The following is a 24,390-nucleotide window of genomic DNA, read 5'->3' as shown; positions in this document are numbered from 1 at the left end:
TAATTTCCTAATTGAACTTATAAAAGACTTAACCCTTACCAGTCCTGACAGCTAACACAGATCCTTTTGTATCCATACCAGAGCTTATATTTACCCAGGCTGGCCCTGGGTAGATGGGCTGTAGGAAGGCAGGTGGGGGTCTGGCATGGCAGAGAGGATTCACAAGGCAAAGGGGCTCTGCTGAACCTGGGCAGGGGACCCAAAGCTTCCCTGGATTTCAGTGTGGTTATTTCTGCTATTTGGATCCAGCCCTCCACTGACGTGGGCACAAACTGTGGTGTAATTTGGGGTTTCAGACCCAGCATTTAGGACTGGATCCAAAACTCGAATGGAAGAAATTTGGGAAAGAGGTTTTTAAGAGTCTAATTTGAAACAGAAAACCCATGAAACTATTTTTGCCCTGGTCTTTAACTGAACTATTTTTTTAATCCCCTAGTATGCCTGGGTTCTTCAGGCCTCCAGCAGCAATGTCTCAGTATTAAATAGGACACTTTGTGCTACAGGAGTGATGAGTGACTGACAAACTCAGCTCCCTGTCAACCCACTGTTCTGGAGAGGTGAGCAAACAGCATGTTACAGCTCAGTGTGTGCACTCAGCAGCAGCCACAAAAACCTGACTGTAAGGAAAGCCTATCTTAACAGCAGATTTCAAGAGGATAATTGCACCTACTAATCTGTAAATTCTCTCAGAGTCTGATAATGCAAGTCTTAGAGGCATCTTTACTTTCTGTATCCCAACAGAGTGTCCATGTATGTGACTGTAAATAGGGCAGTTTAATAAGGTGTATTTTACTCTCTAGTTTAATATTTTTATAAATCTTAAAATAACCCTAAAAATATTTGTCCTAGTACTCGACTGGATTTGGGCTTGTTTTTCTATCAATTTAGTGGTCGTAACACAGGTCTTAAAATAGAGGGGGAGGGAGAGTGTTGTTTTGTTCCAGAAGCTGAGTGTGTACCCAGCACGTCAGCCCCATTGTACAGAGCCACCATGAGCCAAAAGCATCCCAGCTCCCTCCCAGATAAGGAAGGACATGTCCTGGGCTCTGGCCACTGCTCTGTTCCATCCTATACTGTGCCAGAGCTGCTCCTGTCTGGTACCCACAGCACAGGCATGTGCCCAAATCCTCCCCCATCTTCAATAAGCCAGGTAGCTGAACCTCTGTTCCTAAAACAAGGACAGGACGTGGCTGAAATGCTGAATACTCAGTGAAGCACCTGCTGCTAGGCAAAAAGAAACCTCTTGGCCATGAAGAGTCCACAGTACAGGAGAAAGGACTCATTAAAAATCTTTTTTTTCATGTGAAATATCATGTTTTTAATGTTTCAGGTTGTTGAATCCTTGCCTATCACAGCTTGACACTTGTTGGCTGCAGGGCTCATGTCCCACCTCTAATGCATGCAGTTCACCCAGCACGATCCCAGCTCTGCCCCAGCAGTGGTGCCAGCATCTCCCTGCTCCCTTCACCAGATTCTTGCTACCACTGATGCACAGGGACAGATTCCTGTTCTTCTCAGCCTTCCCAAGCAGTTTTGGGAGCTGCAGCCATCCAGGCTCAAAAGCAAACTCTGGAAGGTAGTTTTGTAGCAGAGAATGTTTCTGGACTCCATCAGCAACATCATGGGACTCAGTCACCTTTCAAAAAGACAAACTCCATGAGCACTGCTCTCATATACATACATGCACACGCAAAAACAGTTATTAGCTTAATGGGGTGAGTATCAAAATGCAACAATAAATTATCTGACATCTTTATTGCTTAGAATGACAGATTCAAACAAAGCTAACCCTTTAATTATGTTTATGTAATGTAATTTGGCAGAAGTCATAAAGCACCCCTTTGGCAATGCCAGATTAAATATTTTACATTTGCTTGGGCAGCACATTACAAGACTGGAAGCAGTATTTCTGCCCAGTGCTCTGGAGCAGTGACTGCAGTAGTGTGGATAAGAGGGCACAGAGGTTCTGGTCCTGAGATCAAGGGACCCCAACCCCATATCCCACTTTGTAGAGCTCCCCTTCCCACCCTCACATCCAGGAGAATGGCACCACTGACATTTGCCAAGACCAAAACAAAAGGATCTGCTGATGCCAAGGGCATCAGTGGTGCCTCTGTTTTTACTGGTGGGGTTTCCAGGGCCCCTCACCTCTCTGCCCACTGCAGCTTCTCTGAGTTCTCCTTCTGTGTACAGCAGGAGAAGGGGTCTCACTTTATGCCACAAACATTTTGGCTAATGGTCCCTCATGCCTGGGATTTCAGAGAGGATGAAGCACCATGAACTGTTCTGCAAGAGGGCAGGGAACAGAGAGCAGTCTCAATGTCCAGATTCCCAGAGCCAATTTTCCCATCACTCCTAAGAATCTTCCCAGGAAAAATGAGTTCCCACACCAGGCTTGGTGTCTTGGTTCCTCTGTAGGAAACTCCCCAAAGATCCCACATTTCAAGCTCCATGGCTCTGTTCTGTTGAACTAGAAATGCTTGTTGCCTGTTTCAAAAGGATGCAAATCAACACAGCCCTCATTCCCAGAACAGGACCCACGGAGCTGCCCCTCCACTGCCAGCACATCAGGAATGTAGATGAAGTCAGAACAAAGTCCCTTGAGATCCTGGACAGCCACTCTGCTGGCAACAGACTGGTTGCCCTTCCCAAGGGATTTTCCATGAGTCACCACCACCATGCTGGGAATCTCAGTTCACTCTCAACCCTCTGAAATCCACATGCATCTTCTGACATGGTCATCTACTCCAACATATCTAAATTCTCCACTGCCAAGGACCACCCTGACCTCACCTCTCTAGAAGCCTTCTAGAGAGGCTTCTCTGACTTGGTTCTGCTGCTACAGTGGTAGCACAATATTGATTTTCACAAGCAATTACAGCACAGCAGAATCCAGTGCAGGGAGAATGTGATTGTGTCTTTCTGCAGCCAGCAGGATGGAAAGCTGCATTCACAGTGTGCTGGAGCAGCTAGAATAAATTTACTGTAGCCTTACTACTTTGCTTAAGTTCAGGATATTTCACACACACACACACTTTGCCCAGCATACTCTTTCCATAATGTAAAGTAGGTATCAGTTTCAATTGCTCACTATGAACATCAATTTGGATGCTGTAAGAGGTACCTAAACCTCTCTTCACTGTTACAATTAAGTGATGTTTGTGAAGATATCAATAATAAATGAGGATAGAGGACAGACAGCAAGAACTTCTTCAGTAACATGTAGAGCCAAAGGGTATAGACTAAGATTCAAAATTAAAAAAAAAAAAAAAAAAAAAGGCAACCTAAAAATAATTCAAGTGGTCCACAAAATGCATAATATACAATTCAGGGCAGAACTTTGCCTAATCTAAAGAGACAAGACCTTTGGAGCTCTAAGCCGAGCAGTTAACAATTTCTGGAGTATGTCACGTTTGCATCAAAGTCTTAATTACAAACTGGATAAATCCATCCAGACAAAATTTCTTTGGCTTCTTCTAAGACAGACTTGACTGTTTTGCCAAAGCGCTTTCCCTTTTTTGCCTTCATATAAATTACGGTGTGCAAAAAAATAAGTCAATTAAGAGAGAATAGGCATTATGAAATACTTCCCTTTGCACAAGCACACAGGCTTGCAAATCTCATTGAAATTCTGTCGAGTTGCATTGCCCACACAACTTGCAATCTTAGCAAAAGCCACACAAAAGGCTTCCCTCCTCATTGTTTACAGGAGCGTTTTGGGAACGGGGCACCACGTATTGCTGTGCAGGAAGGGAAACAGAGACAGGAGTGAAATGCAGTTTGTTGAGCTAATAAAACAGCAAGCCTTCCATTTGTTTCCTTAGTCCTATAGAGCCATTCCTGTCTAAGACTTACATGCTCCACTGTTCGCAGAGCTGGTGACAAGCATTTTCACTGCTTACTGTTAAAGCTTGTGGGCTGGCCATGTTTTAACTATGAGAATGTTTCCCAGCCATTATTAATGGCAGTGGCTTAATTCATGATTTAAGAAGTAGATATATGACAACAAAGGGACAGAAAGCCCTAAAGAGACCCGCTGTATCTAACTTCCTAAACTGCTCTAGAGATTCCAGCAACCCCAGAAAAACATGAAATTCATTTAAATTCAGGGGATTCTGAAGTTTGCAAGATGTTTGGCCAAAAGCAACCCAAATATTTTCATATTCCTTTACATAAGGTTACCAGTACTGCCTAATTACATGAGTAATAAGAGACAACAAAGTCTCCTTCTCACACACTCAGAACACTCTTTCATGCAGCAAGGAACGGTATATATAAAATAATTAGGACGGACATCAATGAAAGCAAGAAGGGGCATGAGCTTGGAAAATCTGCCAAACCATTGGGGCTTCTGGCAGAACACCCTGAATGTCTGGGATCTACTTAGTCAAATGTGGGCATCAAACTTTTCCAGGGAGACAGCCCATGCAGGTCAGCAGTCACACAGGACCACAGGACAGCAGCTGCCTCCTGCTGCCCTTGCAGGTGAACTTCCCACTTCAGCTCCAAGGCAGCTATGGCAGAGAAACTGAACACAGATGAGACAAACTCTGTAACAAATAGCTCAGAAAAAAAGGTATCAGAGATTCCCATGCTCACGTCACAGGAACTGGGGTTACTCCAGCTCCATCCTGCCACTTCTAGGGGGCCCATAGATCATTTCTGAAGACAGAGGTTTATACAGATGGGCAGAAAAGCCCAGGTGTGCAGGAGTTCATTGTTTCCCCCTACCCCAAATATTCAGATGAAGTGGGAGAGGAAAAATCTAACTTTACTTGGTTGTGACCTCAGACCATCAGCTGTGTAATGCTGCTCCAACAATTTCCAATGCAAACTCTCTGAAACCCATTGAAGGCAAAGGATTTCTTCTGCTCAACAAAAAGGGCTGAGGTCAGCTCCAAACTTCTTTTCTTGCCTCTTGGAAATCCTAGTTTAGTCCTTCAGTGTTTTCAGTTTACTCCCTCACTCTGCTCCTGTTGAGGAAGAAGGAGAGAAGAGATAAAGAGTTCAGTCTGGATCTTCAGCTGAATTCAATAGGACAGTGATAATTTGCAAGAGGGGATAATGCCACCAACAGGTGAACTCAGGTTTTTCCTGATTTACACCAGCGATGAGATTCACCATCAGCAGGTGCTCTCCTCAATAACCAGGTGGCTTCAGGGTGGTTTATTTCTGAACCCCACATTTACACCAGAGTAACAGGAGAAGGTGTTCTCTTCTGCAAAACCTCATATTTGTGTGGTTTTGTACCTGGGGACTGGGTGAAGCCTCCTGAAGGTTTTCAGGAGAAAAATTAAGAAAATAAGTTCTCTTTTCCACAAGAAAATCCTTTCCACAGGAGGAAGACCTTGAACACAGCTCCAAGTAAGAGGAAGGCGTGCTGAATTCTGCAGCTGAGCTGGTGGAGGTCACAGGAGGAAACTGGGCCACTTCTTTGGGCTGTGCAATCTCTTCCCTAAGCACTCACACACCACCCTGGTCTTCCAATGCAGCCTCAGCAGAAAGACCTCCCATGCAGCAGTACTCAGAGCTCAGTGTCCGATAAAAATTATATTTTCTTCAGTCTTCAACTCAGTCAGATCTCCCTTCCCCTTTTTCTTCACTAACTCCCACCATGTGCCCATCTGTTCTGGCTCAGGGCAGTCTCAGGTGGGTGGTCACCCCCTGGCTGAGGCAGTGTTTTGCTCCCATGCCTGCAGCCATGCCCAGCCCCAGCAGCTCTCTGACTATCAGGAAATTTGCAAACCAGAGAATTGTAGGACCTCTCCAGGGAAAGCACTTCTGGCACACCCACTCACTCTTTACGCAGCTGGAATTAAAATCAGGTTTTATTTCCCTCTCTGGGTGAAGCAGAGTAAATCATCACTTGCCTGGTAAGCACAGAGCCTGGGCCAGCAGTGCCCAGCAATGAGCCCTAGTGACAAGCATCTGTAGCCACAGCAGTGAAAGATCTCCTTTCACTCACAGCCTGTCCCTTCTTCCCCCACCCCTGCATGTTTTCTGCTTATAACAATTAATTGCTTCATTGCTGAAGGCAGCATTTAATCCTGCAAGCACAAATTCTCACGTACAGCGATGTGATCAGTGAGGTTTGTGGGATTAAGTCCTTGGGTCCACCAAAAGTTTTCACAGGAGTGTAATTATAATCAGACATGCAGCTACATGAGTGTTTCAAGAGAAGCACATGTGCAATTGCTTGTGATTTGTTGCAGTTTTTAAAATCAGAAAAATTGTTCAGGATCAAGTTGAGTTGCCTGGGCAGACGTGCACAGAATAAAAGTGTTTAGAGAAATCACTGTCAGGGATTCTCCTGTTGGTCCTTTACCTAGTGTGCCTTCAGAGCCCAACTCCTTTCTGAAGAAGTGCCCTTCCTCCACCAGGCTTTACCTTGCTGCTTTCCTGACCTGAGCCCCTCCTGCCACCTCCTACATTAGTCCCAAACTTGAAGTTTCAGCCAAAGACCCTAAAACTTTTATCTGCACATCTGACTGTTTTTTCCTTGCAGCCCAAAGGGCAAATAAGCACAAACATGAAGTTAAGGCTTTATTAATGGCATGTGTGTTCAACTGAGACAACCCATCAATGCTAAACATGTAAAGTAAAGATCTTCATGTTATGTCTGAGATGTCCTGCCTGGGACAGTGCTTCCTGTGGCTCAAGAAACAGCTTCTTGTTCTCTCCTGAGGGCACATATCTCCCACACTTTGTCCAGATTCCTTCTGATCCCTCTGCAGCTCTGCTGATACCCCAGCCTGAGGCAGTTCACTGCTAAGTACAGCCCAAACAAAAGGCAGTCATGGCAGGAGGGAATGCACAGGAGGAATTCCCACCAACGACCTAGGGCTTTTCACACCAAGACCATCGAAGAAACCACTCATATAAGATGTGTTTCTCACAGCAGAGCCTTTTGCAGAACCTCTTCAGCCAGTCACTGTCCCTTGTTGCCCTCTGCATCCCCAGCAGCTGCTCCTCACCCACTACCCAGCTCTGCCACCAAAAACCTCCACATTAAACTTCCCACATCACTGTCCCGACTCCTGCACTTACAAGACCTGGCAGTGCCAGCCCAAGCTGTGCCTGGCCAGGTGCCTATGCTCAGGCAACCTCCCAGATGCTTTTGGTCCACATTTGCAGCTGCTTTAGAGCATTTCCCTGTGAGGGCTGCTCTGCAGAAGCAGCCCTGACTACACCTCTGGGGCTCTGGGGTTTGGGGCAGAGCTTTCTCCAGGTGAACCCACTGGGGATTGCTGGATGATGAGAAATTTCAGCTGGGTACAGACCCAGTCTCTCTGCTGCTGAGACCTGCAGCTCTGGTGAACACTTCCTGAGATCTGTGGCTATTGCTCTGGGCTCTTCTTCAGCTTCACAGCAGGAATCAGACCCTTGGGGTCACTCTTTCCCCCTAACCCTGGCACTGGACCATCAGATGTAAGCCATGGACTGTGAAATCTGCATTCTTGCTCCCTTTACGAGGTCTCAAAAGTAATCAGCTGCCACAAGTTATGCAAAAAATAATTGATGAGCTACTGCAAGTGGTGATTTCCAGGTAAGACAGACCTGAGAGGGGGCTGTAGTGAGATGGGTGTTGGTAACAAGTGATAGGATGAAAAAGAGAAAATGGCCTCAGGTTGTACCAGGGGAAATTTAGATCAGATATTAGGAAAAATTTCTTCACGGAAAGACTTGTCAAACATTGGAACAGGCTGTCCAGGGAGTGCTGGACTCACTGTCCCTGGAAGCATTCAAAAAGCTTTTGATGTTGTACCTGGGAGCCTGAGTGCACAGCCTGCTGCAGATGGACTGAAACTATAAAGGGAATAAGGAGAAACCTCCCTCCATCACACTGATCTTGTCTCCTGCTGATGGTATCAGCAGCAGCCTGTTTCATGGGCTATGGGTAAAATCTTTAATTCAGACAAGGAACCAACTAAGTTTGATTTAATAGCAAGCAATTTGCTTAATGAAACAGAATGCCAAAGCAGGAAATATCCAGTCTTCTTACTAGAAACACAATACTAATTAAAACAAGAGTAATGAAAGAGGAAAACAAATTTAATGTTTCTCCATCAGTCTGAAAATAACTTATTGTTTAGATGCTTTTAGAAATATTTGCTCCCTTCAGACCATGCTGGGTTTTGAATGAAAATGGACTGAGATAATCACTATTTAAACCTCTTCATAGAAGATTTAATCCCAAACCCACAAAAATACATTTCAATATCACCTCTCCAGTTATGCACTGCATAAAAATTTTGCTTTCTTAAAAATGGAATTATTTATTTCTGTACTGAGAGGCAGCTGCTTTGCACAGTTGATTCTACTGAGAATTTATGCCTGGTCCAGGCAGAGGAAAGGAGCCTGGAATTAACCTCTTGCTCTCTGCTACTGGTAATTACCTTTGCCACAGAGTAGAGAGCACCAGGAGCAGAGAATCCAGGCAGGGCCCTGCCATCAGCAGCACTGAAATAAATCAAGATGTGACAGCATGAAGGGACAAATAAATCACCAGGAGAGAGGTGACATGGGGAAGGACAAGAGCTATGAGCAATTCAAGCAGATGAGTTTGTGGCCAACGCCAGCTGTGTGGGAGCTGCTTTGGTTGGCACAGGTTGAACATCTGGATTTGGGGTGGGTTTGAGGTACAACCTGTGCTTTGAGGACAGGAAAAACAAGACACAGAGAAATAAATTGGAGTTCCCAAGACCTCTGAGGGAGCAAAACACCCTGTCCTTTGTCTAGGCAAAGTTCCCACAGAAAATTAGTGCCAAAGCTAGAGACAATTCAAAGGCATCCCAGATGTTCCTCTTCTGACACAGCAATTTACTTCATCCTTTACCTTTCAAATATATCAGAAACATTTATACAGAAAAAAAACTTATTTTTGAGCTTCTGCTGTACTTTTTGAAGAGAGAAAGAAGTCTGTATTAAGATGCATTATAGATATTAATAAGGAAATGTCCTAAGAGAAACTACTTGCTTGGAAAGTAACATAGAGAAGGGCTCTTCCACCTTAAAACAATACATTGAGTGTGGGAGAAACAAAGAGAAAATCTGCTTTATGGATGTTTGTTTTTTGGGGGGTTTTTTTGTTGTTTTTTTTTATTGGTTGGTGAGTTGTTTTGGTCTGATTTGATTTTTTTGTTGTTGTTGTTTCATTTTCTTTTGTTTAGAGGAAGAGAGAAGGACCAGCAGAGAGGAATTTGGCTGTCGAAGGTATCTCATAGCAGTAGTTGGTAAAGATGCCTCAGTGCTTCTGTCTTGGTATGAAAAGACAGGTGTCTGATAAGGAAGGTAGGATCCTCCCCTGAAATGGAAAACATAAATCCCTTCCCTCTGAATTGCTATAAATTTTAAATTAAGAGGCTCTCAGGCAAAAAATAGGGGAGCAGGAATAACAGTTCTTTATTAGGGAAGAAAATAAAAAGATAAAATAAACGATGCAGTAAACCAAAACAACACTGACAGAGTCAGAACTCAACCTGACACCCTGTGGGTCAAGGTGTTGGTAGCAGTCCAGTTGGAATTGTGGTGCAGTCCTCCTGGAGTGCCAGGTGTGGTTCTGATGGAGCAGAGATCCTGTAGAAAGGTGCAGTCTGCCTCTGAAAATCCAGTGGAAGAGGCAGCTGCTCCTCTGGGGAATCCAGTGGAGAAGCCGTGCTGGAGTTCCAGAACCTCAAGATTCTATCCAGGTAGGAATGCTTGGCTCCTCCCTCTGGGGAGAGCATCTCCCAGTGGGATGCTGTAGCTCTTATCAGCCATGCAGTGACATTCAATAGCCTGTTATCAGCAGATGTCTCCCCTGAGAGAGGATTGGTTGTGGAAGAGATAAGGAAAACTGCCCACTTGACTGAAGACCACTGCCATACAGATGGCAAATAGAACACAATTTGTTTGGCAATGCAGGACAGCTCCCTTGTGACATTTTGGTGACAGGATGTGTTTGGAAGGAAAGTGAAATGAATGAAGCTGCTTCCCAGAACTAATCTCCCAAGGTTTTATCTTTAATCTCTTTCTGTCCATACTGCAATATGAACTATATGGAGAAAATCCCGAGGTCAGCACAGCAGCCTTTTGGCTGATGCCACAGTGTGTAACCACATCCCAACCCCACTCAGCAGAAGCATCTCATTTCCTGCAGGGTCTGGAGCAGGCTCTGGCTTCACTCATGTCCTCCTTGCTGCCAAGCCACGATGGAAACTCCCACACTGGGCTGCAGGCTTCTCCAGCAGGGAGGACACAAGCACAAGGCTGGGATATTTTAGCAGGAAGGGGCAACCACCAGGCAGCTTGGTAGTTAGGGAAGAGAAATCCTTTCTTGGGTGGAAAAAGTGAACTTGCACAAACGGGCTTGCTCAGCTCCTCTCCCTTTATCCCACTAAGGCAATAACTGGCCAGTTTTTGTACCACCAAGATGTTTGTTTCTGGTTTGGTTTCTTGTCAAGCACTTGAAGACCAGGACACACTTACATGTGGTGAATAGCAAATACCAATGATCATTGCAAGGATGGAAGCCACATAAAACAGGGGAAGAAGAAGCATGGCAGTGACTGAGTAAAGAAAAACCATTCAACACCTGGAAGACAACAGGGCCAGGATCCATTAAGAGGCCAACAGGGGGCCAACATAATGTAAAACAAAAATAAAACCAAACAAAAACCAACAAAACCAAACACTTAGTATTTTGAGCAAGATTCATACTTTGGTTTGTGTGCCACAGCACTATTGAGATCAACAGCTTTTAAATTCCTATGCAGCATCCAGTGATTTTGTCAGTATTAGTTCTTGGGAAGATGTTGTTAATGAGGAATGGGAGGAGAGAGTGTTTTAAATTATTATTAGTTTTTTCCTGTAACTACTTTGAATAACCCTCTAAGTCACAGAAATCCTCCTGGAAACTGGTATGAGCTGAGAGCCTTAGAGCCAAAATCACAAGATGCTTCAGAAAACTGCCCATGAGGGACACACCCTTCCACACTGGAGAATACACCAACCATTAATTATGGATAAAAGAGCATGCAGAGGTAAAGAAATCCATCTCACTGACCTGCTGCCCTGCTCCAGGAAAATATTTCTTACACTCCCTCCAGCCTTCATTTTGATTTTGTGGAATCAAAATCCTTCCAGACTCCAGCTTTCTATGCCCTTCCCCCTAGTTCTTTTGGGCAGAATTACAAAATGATGGGGTTAATAGAGCACAGAGCAGCTGCAGTCTATTTGGATTTCACTGAAGGTCTTGATACTGTCTCCTGAAATCTTATGCTCCAAATTAATTCAAGTTGGCTCAGGCAGGAAAACACTGTCATGCCGACCAGAAGCTGCCTGAGAGGACTGTAAACACAGGGTAGTGACAGGCAGTGATGCTCTCACTGCAGCACCAAGGGGCTGAGAGCTCCTCCCACCTCATCAGACATCCAGCAAAAGAAAAGGGGACTCCAGGAGCACTGACAGAAAGCCCCAGGTGCAGCTCCAAAAAAGGAGGTTGCATCCAATCGAGCAGAGGTCAAGGGAGTTAGGAAATGATGGTAAAACAAGTCAGCTTTTCCCGGGGAAGGGAAGGGGAGGAGGGTTGCATACCTGTGCTAGGATAGAACAGTTCATAAGTGTAACAGAGGGGAAGAATCCAGCAGGCAGCAGTGTTAATATCACTGCAGCCACCCAGCTGCCTGTCTTCCACAGAAACAGTCATTGTAGGGTGGAATAATTACTGCTCTCTTCCAGAGTGAAATAATTGCTCTGGAATACACTCCCTCAGTAGGGTTCAGAGGAGCAGCAGCCCCAGAGCAACTCTGACAAAATAGAATATTCTAGGCAGTTTTGCTTGGTAGACAAGACCCAAAATTCAAATACTCTTGATCCATTGGCAGAAAATCCTTGTGGGAGCAAGGAAAAGGAGTTTTGTAGCTGATGCAAGCAGTAGTCTGCTCTTTTTCTTGGTGCCAAAATCCACTGACCCATTCCACTGCTCCTAAAATCTAGGGAATTTTGCTGCTTTGATAGGACAGGATTTGATTATGGCCAGTTGCATGGTTTTCAAGGGAAAGGAAGTTTTTTATATTTTTTTATATGTTTTGTATGTGTTCATCACACACAGTTTCCAAATTCTCCAGCAGAAAATAAAATTACAAGAAGTTCCCAGGCGTGCCCTGCCCGCTGTTTTCTGGGCCATGTACAACAATCTCACCTTTGGACTTTGTGGTATTTCAGTTTTACAGTATCCTATGTGAAGTTCTTCATCCTCCTCCCTGCCTTTCAGGAGAAAACCACTGCTGCTCTGGAGGAGCTGGAAACTTTTCCTGATTCTGATTTGAATATTCACACAATGCAGTGACAGGCACTTCCCAAAGCACCCAGGTGGCCAAGGAAGTTGATTGTTCAAAGGGCTTTAAAAATGGTTTGGTCAATCAGTGGTGTTCTTCCAATTAGTTGTTAATAAATAAATAAATTCTCAGCTCCATCACCTTCCTGGATTGAGCTGTGTGTCCTGGGAGGAGTTTTGGTCACCTGTTATAGGAGACTGCTCCCATCGTTACTTCAAAGACTGAGCTTAAGCCTGTTTGAATTCACTGTAGGGGTAATTCCAGTTTCTCCTTCCAAATCCAGAAGCCTCCTACCCATTCCCTTCAATACCAAGGTAAGAAATTTGGATGAGGCAGAGCTGGGATGCAGGACAGGGTGGATGGCCCCTGGTGGGAAAAAAGCAACCTTAGAAAGGGCCTGATTTTGAGTTAATTCCAGCTCCACAGCCAGCCAGTCACTGGGAATGTGAGACTCAGCCTTCATCTCTTCCTGCCTAAAATGAAGCAGATGTCTTCTGTTAATGAACCATTTGCTAATTAGTAACCACTTCATTTTCCTTCCATCAGTTTTCTTCTCTAGCTCAGACACAGAGAGGGCAGGCTGTGTAAATAAGGCAGTTCCCATAGAAATGTACTGCATGTAGAGCAGTTCAGAGGCACTGAGGTAGGAAGTGAGCAGGACAGGTCCTCTTAAAAGATTGGACACTTGACAGGCATGTGGGACATGTCATTCACCCCTTTGCATGTCTTTTGACTTACTGAGATGCTTTAGCCTCAATATTTTGAACTCAAATCCTTGCTCATGCCTTGTCTGTTCATGTCATAAATGCCAAACAAGGGGCATGTCTCCAATTTCAGTGTTTAGCTGGGAAAAAAAAGTGATATTTTCTACCACCAGTGAGACTGTAATAGGGCAAAGCTTTGCAGCAGTGACCTTACATCCTTGTGGCTCTGGATATAGGTGGCAAAACTCAGGCTCCAGAGATCAAAAATTATACACAGTAAATGTCCATTTTTCCTGGTGAGTGTTGCAGTGCATCTGGGACAGCCCTCAAAAATGACAGGCTGCAGCCCCTGATGTGTTCTGGCACAGGATCCTCATTCCTTTGCCCCTGAGATGTTCAAGTGGGAATGGAGAGCACCCAGCAGCTGGGACACACCACCCAGGACTCCTGAACCTGGGACCTCTGAATTCCAGTCCAAAATGTTACATCCCAGTTCAATCAAGAGAGATTATTTTCCTCTGGGCTCTGCATTAAGAACACAATGATGCTTATTAATTATTTATAGGAAAGGGATGACATTTAAATTCTGTCTGGGTCTCAGCCATCACACTGCATCTTTCTAATAGTTTCCAAATAGAAACAGATTCCTGTTCTGGCTGCCTTACTCTCCTTTCCCCTTTCCCCTTGATACTAAGGGGTCTTAAAAGCTTAGAAAGCTGCAGCCATGCTGATTTTGTAATACACTGGAACTCTCCTTTTGCATCATCCTAAGGGGGACTTACACTAATGTGGTTCTTGGAAATAACTTCTCCCCTCATAAAACACCCCAGCTGTAAACCTTCCAACAGCTCCTTACATTAAGGCATTTTAAAGTTTTATTCCAGTAATCATCATAATAAACAACTCCAGTCTTTACAGAGCTCTTCATCCCCAAGGATCCCAGAGTGCTTCAAGCCACTGCACATCAGTTACAGGCAGGGATGAATCCACTGCCCTGGGAAAAGGTGGCTGCTCCCAGGGCTCCAGCCAGCCTGCCATGCTGTGAGAGAGACTTTGATGCATCTCTGCAGCTCAGCTGGTGCAGAAGTCCTGGTTGGATGCTCCAACCAAATGTCCTCCAATTCTGCAGCATGAAATGGAACCAGAGTCCAGTAGCTGGTTACCAGGAAACAAGTTATTAATTGTGGGATGTAATAAGTTACAGCTGACAGTATTGACCACCCTGTGACAGGAGAGAGAAAACGGACACAAGTTGCAATGTGGGAAGTTATAATTAAATATGTATATTTTTTTAAAGTCTCTATAAAGGTGGGTAAATGAGTTGTCCAGAGGGCTTGTGGCATCTTCATCCTGGAGCTGAGTCCTTGAATTCAGCTGGATGAAGCCTTGAGCAGCGTGGTCTTGCTGGAACCTGCTTTGTGCAGGGCACTGGATGAGAGAGGTCCCCTGGCCTCAAACCAAATTCTTCTGTACTGTAGTCTGGTGCAATAACTTAAACATGAGTGGTGTTGGTTTAAATTAACACATCAACTGCTGAGTTGCAGCAGCTGTCACAGCTGTGAGCTACAGGCCCAGCAGCCTCCAGCCAGCACCAGAAACAGCAAAGCCTCAAGTTGTGCCAGTGAGAGTCTGTGGAAACCCCACTGTTCTGGCAATTTTACTGCTATTTCACTGAAAATTAAGATGATTGCTCTTGTCTCATCCCAGCAGTTGTTGAGGAGAATGGAGCACCAGGCCCTGTGCAGCAAACATTTCCAAATGGGAGTGCTCCCTGCCTCCCATCCTGTGTTTTCCAGATTAAAGCCATCCAGTGCTGCTCACTCTTCCTCACAGCAGCCAACCACTTGTGATCATCTTTAATCCACACCCACTCCAGTTCACTGGGTCTAGGGGTGAGGAGCAATGCCCAAACCTGGCTTCCACACACTGTCCTTCAGACCTCATCCACACCCAGTGTAGCCACCCCCCTTATCTCACCCCAGCTCTCCCAGGATGTGGCCCCAAAGGCTCTTTTGGGGCAGACAAACGGCGTCATGCTGTCCCACTTGGATTAGATTCTCCCACAGCCTCCAGATGTTTCCCCATCACTCTGCAGCCTCACCAGCTGCTGCCTCCTCTAGGAATTTGTGTACTGGATCATACCTTCTTGCTCACATCTTGCTGATGGCAGGTTTGGGGTTAACTCCTGAACAGTAGCATTTCCTCCCCAGGGAGAGGTGCACCCCATGCAAGGAATGACAGCTGGACCTCAGGTGGAAGGCAGCAAGGCAGGGAGACTCCCCCACTGCCTGGGGGGTTATTTCAATAGTTAACTTCCAGCTAAGCACTTTTCAGCTCACACTGATGCCCAGGAGGTTACAGCATGATGTAAAGACTTGGTAGCTCGACAGCAGCTATAGGCAAAATCATTGCATAAACTGAGTCCTCTGGGGCTGGGAGCCAGGGAGTGTGGAGCTCAATATGGAAGATATCACTGTGTTTTTTGTTGATATCATTATGTTTTATATTCTGTTTCATTACACTCTGAAAATACTTTTTAACCCACTGCTCTCACTGTGATCAGCACTCACCCAATTACCTTGTGATTCTCATCCCAAAGAAATCCTCACTAGGATCCAGGCTTGTATTGGACTTAGTTCAAGGGTTTAGTAATTTTTTTATATCCTTTAGGTATCACTGGGAAGCAAACAACCCAATAGTCCCTATGGCTGTGAGTCCTTTTTAGCAAACTGCTGCTCTGAACTATTGAGGCAGCATTTAAATCTCTTCTGTAGGGCAGGTAAGCCCTACAAGAGCAAACAGTGTAAATATCTATAGATCAAACAAAAACCCTGGAACCCACTGACTTTGGACAATGGTCTGGCAAGTTCCAGCTCTCCTTCACAGCATTTTCTAAACTGAAGTTATCAGCTCTGTTAAATAAACTGAAAAATCTTGTTATATTACACATCTAGAAAACAAGTAGGACAGAAAACAAAAGTGGAGAGTGAGTTGGAGAACAAGTCTTCTTTTAAAGTTTCATTCCATGTAGCATAAATAAGGAACAGGTCATTTTTAAACTGTAAGATCAGTATGTACAAAAATCACATAAACTTTTAAACTTAAAACATTTCGTGGTGATAGGAATGCCATTGTTGTTATCATCATAACAACTGAACACACACTACTGCTTAACAGAAATGGGGGGGGGAGAAGAAATTTCCCACCAAAAAGTAATGAAAAGAAAGTTAATACAGGACTTCCATAAAAACAGTTTTGGACTTCAGCCAGAAAGCTTTTTGCTTGGACCTGGTTAAGTCTTCCTAAGGGAAGCATTATTTTTTTGTTGCAGAGGCTCAAGTCTCTATTTTTAGAGCACATCATAGTCAATGAATTTAGCACTTTCACATTTGAACCAACAGTTTATTAATATTTTTTTCAGGCCTTCTGTAACACCACATGGTAGTTTATTCACTTAATAATAATTTTGTAAATTGTCATGCCTGTCATTAAATGGGGTTTACCCCAAATAACCTCTTGGATTTGACAAGTAAGGCTCAGCTATTCCACATTGTGCATTAACTGTGTGACCTTCTTGTTTCCTTTCAAGCCCTCTGTTCAGTGGAGTGTTCAGCACTGTGATCAGAGGGCCCTTGTGTGGGAGGGGAGGGAGAGCTGTGTGTAGTGGAGCTCAACAGGCTGGAGAACCAGCTAATGGGAACATCATGAAGTGACAGAAAGGTGAATGCAAAGCCCATCAGATGGGAGGAATAGCCCCATGTACCAGCACATGATGGTCATTGAGCAGCCAGGCTGAATCTCTGCAGAGAAGGCCCTGGTGGAGGTGGCCATGACCTGGCAGTGAGTTCTGGCAGCAAGGAAGGGCAAGGAAGGTCCTTTCCCTCTGCTCAGCACTGGCAAGGCACACCTTGAGTGTGGGGTCCCATCCTGGGCTCCTCAGCAGGAAAAGATGGGAACACACAGGGTGGACCCAGCAGAGGCCACCAGGATGGCTGGGAGCTGGAGCACAGAGCACATGGAGAGAGGCTGGAGCACATGGAGAGGGGCTGGAGCACATGGAGAGGGGCTGGAGCACAGAGCACATGGAGAGAGGCTGGAGCACACAGCACATGGAGAGGGGCTGGAGCACAGAGCACATGGAGAGAGGCTGGAGCACAGGACACATGGAGAGGGGCTGGAGCACAGAGCACATGGAGAGGGGCTGGAGCACAGAGCACATAGAGAGGGGCTGGAGCACAGGGCACATGGAGAGGGGCTGGAGCACAGAGCACATGGAGAGGGGCTGGAGCACAGAGCACGTGGAGAGGGGCTGGAGCACAGGACACATGGAGAGGTGCTGGAGAACAGAGCACAGGGAGAGAGGCTGGAGCACAGGGCACATGGAGAGAGACTGGAGCACAGGGCACATGGAGAGGGGCTGGAGCACAGAGCACATGGAGAGTGAGGCTGGAGCACAGAGCACATGGAGAGGGGCTGGAGCACAGAGCACATGGAGAGGGGCTGGAGCACAGAGCACATGGAGAGGGGCTGGAGCACAGGACACATGGAGAGGGGCTGGAGTACAGAGCACATGGAGAGAGGCTGGAGCACAGAGCACATGGAGAGAGGCTGGAGCACAGGGCACATGGAGAGAGGCTGGAGCACAGAGCACATGGAGAGAGGCTGGAGCACAGGGCACGTGGAGAGGGGCTGGAGCACAGAGCACATGGAGTGAGGCTGGAGCACAGAGCACATGGAGGGGCTGGAGCACAGGACACATGGAGAGGGGCTGGAGCACAGGGCACATTGAGAGAGGCTGGAGCACAGAGCACATGGAGAGGGGCTGGAGCACAGGGCACATGGAGAGAGGCTGGAGCACAGAGCACAGGGAGAGGGGCTGGAGCACAGGGCACATGGAGAGAGGCTGGAGCACAGAGCACATGGAGAGGGGCTGGAGCACAGAGCACATGGAGAGAGGCTGGAGCACAGGGCACATGGAGAGGGGCTGGAGCACAGAGCCATGGAGGGGGGCTGCAGCACAGAGCACATGGAGAGAGGCTGGAGCACAGAGCACATGGAGAGGGGCTGGAGCACATGGAGAGGGGCTGGAGCACAGGGCACATGGAGAGAGGCTGGAGCACAGGGCACATGGAGAGAGGCTGAGGCACATGGGCCATCCAGCCTGGAAAGGGGAAGGATTCAGAGGGACAGCCTGAAAGAGATCCTCTGCAATCTGTAGTGAGAACTTGTGGAGAAGATGGAGCCAAACTCTTCCTTGGGTTGCACAGAAAAAGGACAAGAGGCAGCAGACATAAGGTGCAACATAGGACACACCCACCAGATTTCAGGAAAAAATGATCACCCTGAAGGTGGTCAGACACAGGGTTCAGGAATCTGTGTCATTGTCATCCCTAGAGAGAAGCAAAACATGACTGGACAAGGCAGGAGAAACCTGGTCAAAATTTTGTCCTGCTCTGAGCAGAAATTAGGTGACCCCAGGGATCTCTTCCATCCTGAATTATTCTGGTTCTCTGATTCACACCTCTTCACCAAGCTGTGGGTTTTTATAACATGCCCAAGTCACTTGAAGTATCACATCCAAGCCCCTGAATCACATCTGTGTGACCTACTCTAACCTGACCTAACATTTGATCCTAAAAGTGCCTCATAGCAAAGAAAAGAGTGGGGACGTTCAGTTCTTGGTAACAAAGTGTTTATAGCACTGAGTATTTCATTTGCTAAGAAAAGAGCTGAATCTGCCTTTGCACAGGAGTGCTCAGCAGCACCACTGCTTTTGCAGCAATGGGAAGGTGCTGGGCTCTGTGGGGAGATGCAAATCCAGATTAACACTTTAATCCACCACAAATGGGATGGATAACTTCCTGGGGGTTTAGATGTCACCAATCAAAGTGGAGTCACATCCACTGCTCTGCAGTCAGGGCAGACAAAACCCCACCAGGTACAACTGAGCCCCTTGCTCTCAGGACTGAAAAGTTAATAAGCAAATGCTACACACCACCAGCACAGAGGGAAGGGCTCTGGGGAGGGCAGGACACAGGTCACTGATGACAGAGTCAGGAAAGTTTTGGAAGAGCTGAGCAGCTCTGGTAATGCAGCCCAAAGCAGCCCCACAAAGAAAACATTGTCAGGGGCTTTTCCACCAGCCAGCTGAAGCCAATATAGAAATATTAAATAAGAAACCAATGTTAGACAAATTCACTGGAGACAGTTTGGCTTTTTGTTATTTGATTTTCCAAGGGTGGGGAGTTAATTTATTTTTCTATTTTTAAAGACTTTTTTCCCTCTGCAAGAAAACCTCCACAAACCACAGAGTGATAGCAATAGAAACACACGAGCATAGGAGCTCACCAGTGGTTTGTGGTGGATTCCCTTTCACTGTCAGATTTTAAACTGAGATTGGAGAACTTAGAACTGATGCTGTGTTTTACAGAGGGATTAATTCTGGGAAGTCCAGAGTCTGATTATACCAGGTCATTTGACCAGACAGCAAAGATTTATTCTGGTTCACAAGAAAAGGTTAGCTTGTTGACAGAGAGATGAAACATGGGAAGAGGGAGTGTGGGGGCACTGAGCACTGAGGCAGAAACAGCCACACATCCCCTTGAGAAAACAGAATCCTCAGGGGGAGGAATGAAAGATTTGAGAAACAAGACCCTGTATTTACAGCCCAGAGAGCAAACCATGTGCTGGGCTGCATCAGAAGTGGTGCAGCCAGCAGAGCAGGGGAGGTGGTTCTGCCCTTCTTCTCCTCTCTCGTGAGCCCCCACCTGCAGTGCTGTGCCCAGCTCCGGGGTCCTTGACCCAGGAGAGACACGGATCTGTTGGAGTGGGTCCACAGGAGGCCACAGAGGGCTCCAAGGGCTGGAGCACCTCTGCTGTGGAGACAGACTAGAGAGCTGGGGCTGTTCAGCCTGGAAAAAAGGCTCCAGGGAGACCTTGGAGCACCTTTCAGTACCCAAATGAAGCTTACAAGAATGATTGGGACAGAATTTTCAGCAGGGCCTGCAGTGATGAAAGGTGTAATCATTTTCAATTAAAAAAGAGTAGATTTCAATTAGACATAAAGTAGTTTTTTAGCACTTAGTGCTGTGGTCTCGTTGAGAGGGTGATGACTGGTTAAAGGTTGGACTTGATGATCCTGTAAGTCTTTTCCTACATAAACGACTCTGATTCTGTGATAGCAGGAGCGTGGTGAGGCACTGGAACGGGTTATCCAGGATGCCCCATCCCTGGAAGCGTTCGGGGCCAGGCTGGACAGGGCAACCTGATGTAGTGACAGTGATCCTGCCCATGCGAGGGTGCAACGAGGTCCAGCCTCAAGGTCCCTTCCAGCCGAGCCATCCCGAGACTGTGTTGCAGAGCCCGTGAGTGTCACACAGGCTCCTGGGGACGAAGGAGATGCCGGATCCATCTCCTGCAGGGCGAGGTCCGGGCGGGATTCGACGGACGGGATTTGGGCAGGATTAGACGGGATGCGGGCGGGATTAGGGCAGGGATCCGGGAGGGATCAGACGGGGGGGATCCGGGAGGGATCAAACGAGATCAGGGCAGGGGTCCGGGTGGAATCAGACGGGATGCGGGTGGGATCAGACGGGATGAAGGCAGGGATCTGGGTGGGATCAGACGGGATGCGGGTGGGATCAGACGGGATGAAGGCAGGGACCCGGCTGGGATCAGACGGGATCCGACGGGCGGGATCGGGCGGGGACGCGCAGGGCGCTCCCGGCGGGCGGCGGGCGCCCCCCAGCGGCGGGTGCGGCGGGCTCGGCGGTGCCGGTGCGCAGGCGGATCCCGGCGGGATGCTGGCTGGTCCCGGGGCTGGGACGCGCGAATTTATTCTCCCTCTGCTCTCCTGAAAAACGCAGGAGTCGTGTCTGCTTCACCCGCCACCGGGAATCGCGTATTCAAAGCTGAAGTGTGGTTCCCAAGCCTTTCCCTCGCTTTCTCAAGTGTCCAGGTACCAGCAACAGCTTCAGGGAGAGTATCATGCCCGATGGTACACATATAAGTACATCAATGGTTTTCTGTTTGTCTATATCCTATATTTATACTCTGTTTCTCTTGATTGAGGGTGTGTTTATGTCCACAAAATTAACACAAGTTAATATTATAGCCTCCCACTCACCCCAAGGAAAATTACACAGAAGAACGAGCAATGAAAATGATACAATCAGCTCTCCCTGCTTATTTCCACTCACTGCTACAAATCTTCCTTGAGCCTGGCTAGGTGAGCTGTTTTCCACATCAGGTTTCTCTTGAACACAAAGCTACAAGTTATGTACCAAAAGGCATGGAATAGGTACAAATAAGGGGTTTTCTGTTAGTGATTTCTCCCCTGCCATTTATTTGAAAAGGGATTTTGGGTTGACAACAGTCAATTCTTGAATTTGAAAGTCCAAAACCTAGATAGCCAAAAGGGTCTCATTTTCAGAGTGCAAAGGATTTTCTGGGAAGAAGATCCCAAGTGGCTTAGGTAAAATTCAAATTAAATCACTGAGTCACTTAGGGACAGCAGTGTTTGTTTCATCACAGAATTTAATGGCTGCAGAAGTTAGGTCTAAAAATAGTCATGTGCATGGCTTCCTCTCAGTGTCACTCTTGATCTTGAAGACTCATCCTAGGAACATATTTTCCACTCAAGTGTTGTGGCTTATACAGCTGCTGATGATTAGAGCATGCAGGATTGGAAGGGAAGGATAAAAGCATCCTGCTCTTAGGAGCAGAGACTGCACAGGGCCCACAGAGGAGCTGGGGCAGTTATGACTGGGGAAGGTGAGAGCAGAGCTTGAGGAAGGCTGCTGATTACTGGAGTTTGCACAGACCAAGCCCTGAACACCACCCAGTTCATTGGAAACATTAATATTTTGACTCCTCTTCCACCAGGGCAAAGCCAGGTTCTGAGGAACTGACGAGCAACAGGGACTCCATATATCTTTTCTAATTGGTCCTGCATATTAAAGTAAAGGACAGAGAAAATGGGGTTTGGGAAGGATGGAGGAGAAACATCTGCTGCTTTGCTCACTACTTTGGGATTACATCTGTGGAAAAAAACACTTTTACAGCTCTAGAGTAGGCTGCTAAGATCCCCAGGTTTTCTCCGCAACAGGTTGTTACTTACTATCTTTAGTAAGATTATTAAGACTACTCTCTCTCTTTTTTTTTTTTTTTCTTTTTGTAATTATTTTTTTGTTTCTCATCTCCCAGGTGCCCTTTAGCTCCTTGCTGAAGCTCTCCTTACAACAGAGTCTGAAAATCTTGCTCAATCAAGGATCTAAAAATGCAGTAAGAAAACACTATGAGAAAGTTTGGATGGCTTTTGGGCTGGAGCTAAGACAAAAGGAGGGACAGAGAATCCAACGTGCACTGGAGAGCTGACATCTCAAATTGCTTCTGCAGCACTCCCTGAGCCATAAATCAGACTGTTCATGAGGGGGCTGCTCTGCCAATATACATAGAGAGAAATACTAGATGGAAAGCAGCAAATCTGCATTAGATCCATCTCTAGCATAGCAGAAATCCTTTACTCCAGTTAGATGAGAGAAACTGATGTTTGCAAACCACAGAAGGTTTGGCAAGGGTAAAATTGTACATGCTAATGAGCCCCCAAAGAATTTTGACCTGTGAAGGATATTTAAATACTGAGAAAGATTTATATCCAATAATACACAAAAGTGGAAGTGAATGCAGGATATGGGGAACTAGAAACATACTCCAAACATCTTCCTGCTCACATCAGCATTGAGAAATAATTCAAGAAAATACCAAATAAATAAGCAGTGAGAAAAGTGAGAATCCTTAGCCAGAGAAACTCCCTGGTATGATCTGTCACTGTCTGCATTTGGTATTTAAAATCCTTATTGCTACAAAATGCTGTACTAGGTCCTTGCACAGACTCTGCTCTGGAGAACTTGTGGTCTGCCCAGTCACTGTCAAGGAGGTTTTAAGTTACAGTGGCACAAGAGGCAAGTGATGGATTATTGATAGACTGGGCATTAACTGAACACAGATTTCTCAAGCCTCAGGTCGATGAAACAACCACAGGCCATCAGTCTCTCACCACCACTATGCAGATGTGCTCACCCTCTAAATGATATTTCACCAAAATGGTTTGCAATAAAACTTCCCCATTAATCCTTTTCAGACCACAATGTCATGAAGTCAGAGGTTTTCCCAACCAGTTTTCTGCCTGCCTGCAACACCAGCCTGATGCAAAAGAAGATTCCATCCAGTGAAGTCACAGCAATATGTTCATTATCTGCTACTAGAGCAGGCAGTTGCCATTCCCTCCGTGCATATTTGCAGACAATGCACAAATCCATGTCTGTAATTGCATTGAGTCTGGCTGAGCTGGAGTTCATTTCCCCTCAGCAGCCCTCACAGTGCTGGGCTTTGCCCTGGGAGCTGGAAAGGTGTTGATAACATGCCCATGTTGTGGTTGCTGCTGAGCAGGGCTGGCACAGCACCAGCACTGTCTCAACATTCTGGGAGTGGGCAAGGTTCTGGGAGGGGACACAACTTAATTTACCACAGGTATATTCTAGACCCTGTGATGTCAGCTCAGATACAAAGCCAAGGAAAGGAGGAGGGAGGAAGGACATTTGTTATTTACAATGTTTGTTTTCCAGATCAATTTCCTCACCTGCTGAAGCCCTGCTTCCCAGGAAGTGGCTGAACATCTCCTGATGATGGGGAGTAGAGAATAAATCTTATTTTTTCCTCTTTGCTTGTGCATGCACAAATTTTTGCTGTTGCCTTAGTAAACTGCCTTATCTCAATCTACAAGTTTTCCCCCTCAGATTTGAACAGTTACACACCACTGTTATAAACATGTCATAACAATTCATTAAAGAGTGTAATAACCAATTTATCTCAGCAAAGAGAACAGTGGATCCAGAAGGCAACCTCTTTCTTGGGAGTTCAGTAAATATGATCAAGGACACTTGCCAATGTCCACATTTAATTCACAAACTCAAATCCCAATTCCTCTGCTAGTCAGTTTGACCACTGCTGCACACCACACCTATTCACCCCAATTAAAGGGTCATTAAAGGAAATTCTTAAAGCAAAAGCTTAAAAGGAACAAGTTCTGCCACTTTTAAAGCTTTTTATTTGGTATTTGGCTTTAAGCAGAAGAAGGAAAAATTTGCAACAGAACCTGGTTTATTTGTTATTTTAAAAGCATGTCAAGGCAGAGGGTTGTCTTCAGCCACCTGTTGGAACACTCGACACTAGAGAGCAGATTCAGCATTTGCATGTTCCCAAATCCTGTTTTAAAGCAGACAAGAGATTACTTTCATGGACACAGCTCATCAGCATCCAGCCCTGTGCCTGGCATCTCATCTGAAGAGCAATAAATTAACACTAAACAA

General features: G+C 46.1%; 1 protein-coding gene across 7 annotated transcripts; it reads left to right on the top strand.

Moving 5' to 3' along the window:
* The first annotated feature begins 7,265 nt into the window (after positions 1 to 7,265).
* On the top strand, positions 7,266 to 24,282 carry LOC127059551 (suprabasin-like). 7 transcript variants are annotated; one of them, XR_007777491.1, is made up of 5 exons: positions 7,266 to 7,546; positions 9,171 to 9,291; positions 20,206 to 20,385; positions 20,887 to 20,978; positions 22,226 to 24,282. XR_007777491.1 is itself a non-coding variant. In XM_050973913.1 (5 exons), the coding sequence occupies exons 1-2, from the start codon at positions 16,971 to 16,973 to the stop codon at positions 18,161 to 18,163; spliced, it is 948 nt and encodes a 315-aa protein (XP_050829870.1). In that variant the 5' UTR covers positions 16,054 to 16,970; the 3' UTR covers positions 18,164 to 20,385; positions 20,887 to 20,978; positions 22,226 to 22,303; positions 23,647 to 24,282. The 7 variants fall into 7 exon arrangements, 3 of the variants coding, with proteins under 3 accessions (XP_050829870.1, XP_050829871.1, XP_050829869.1); XM_050973913.1 differs by lacking the exons at positions 7,266 to 7,546; positions 9,171 to 9,291 and adding an exon at positions 16,054 to 17,354 and having other exon boundaries at positions 17,600 to 20,385; positions 22,226 to 22,303; positions 23,647 to 24,282; XM_050973914.1 differs by lacking the exons at positions 7,266 to 7,546; positions 9,171 to 9,291 and adding an exon at positions 16,054 to 17,354 and having other exon boundaries at positions 17,627 to 20,385.
* The last annotated feature ends 108 nt before the right edge of the window (positions 24,283 to 24,390 follow it).

Source organism: Serinus canaria, chromosome 4 (assembly GCF_022539315.1).
Source record: "Serinus canaria isolate serCan28SL12 chromosome 4, serCan2020, whole genome shotgun sequence".
Classification (NCBI taxonomy): domain Eukaryota; kingdom Metazoa; phylum Chordata; class Aves; order Passeriformes; family Fringillidae; genus Serinus; species Serinus canaria.
This window is presented reverse-complemented; position numbering and strand designations above follow the sequence as displayed.

Excerpts from the sequence above, each read along its gene's own strand:
- LOC127059551 (XM_050973913.1), top strand. The coding sequence starts at position 16,971 with ATGGGAACACACAGGGTGGACCCAGCAGAGGCCACCAGGATGGCTGGG. Across the intron at positions 17,355-17,599 it reads AGCACAGGACACATGGAGAG|AGGCTGGAGCACAGAGCACA; the intron begins GTGCTGGAGAAC and ends GCACATGGAGAG.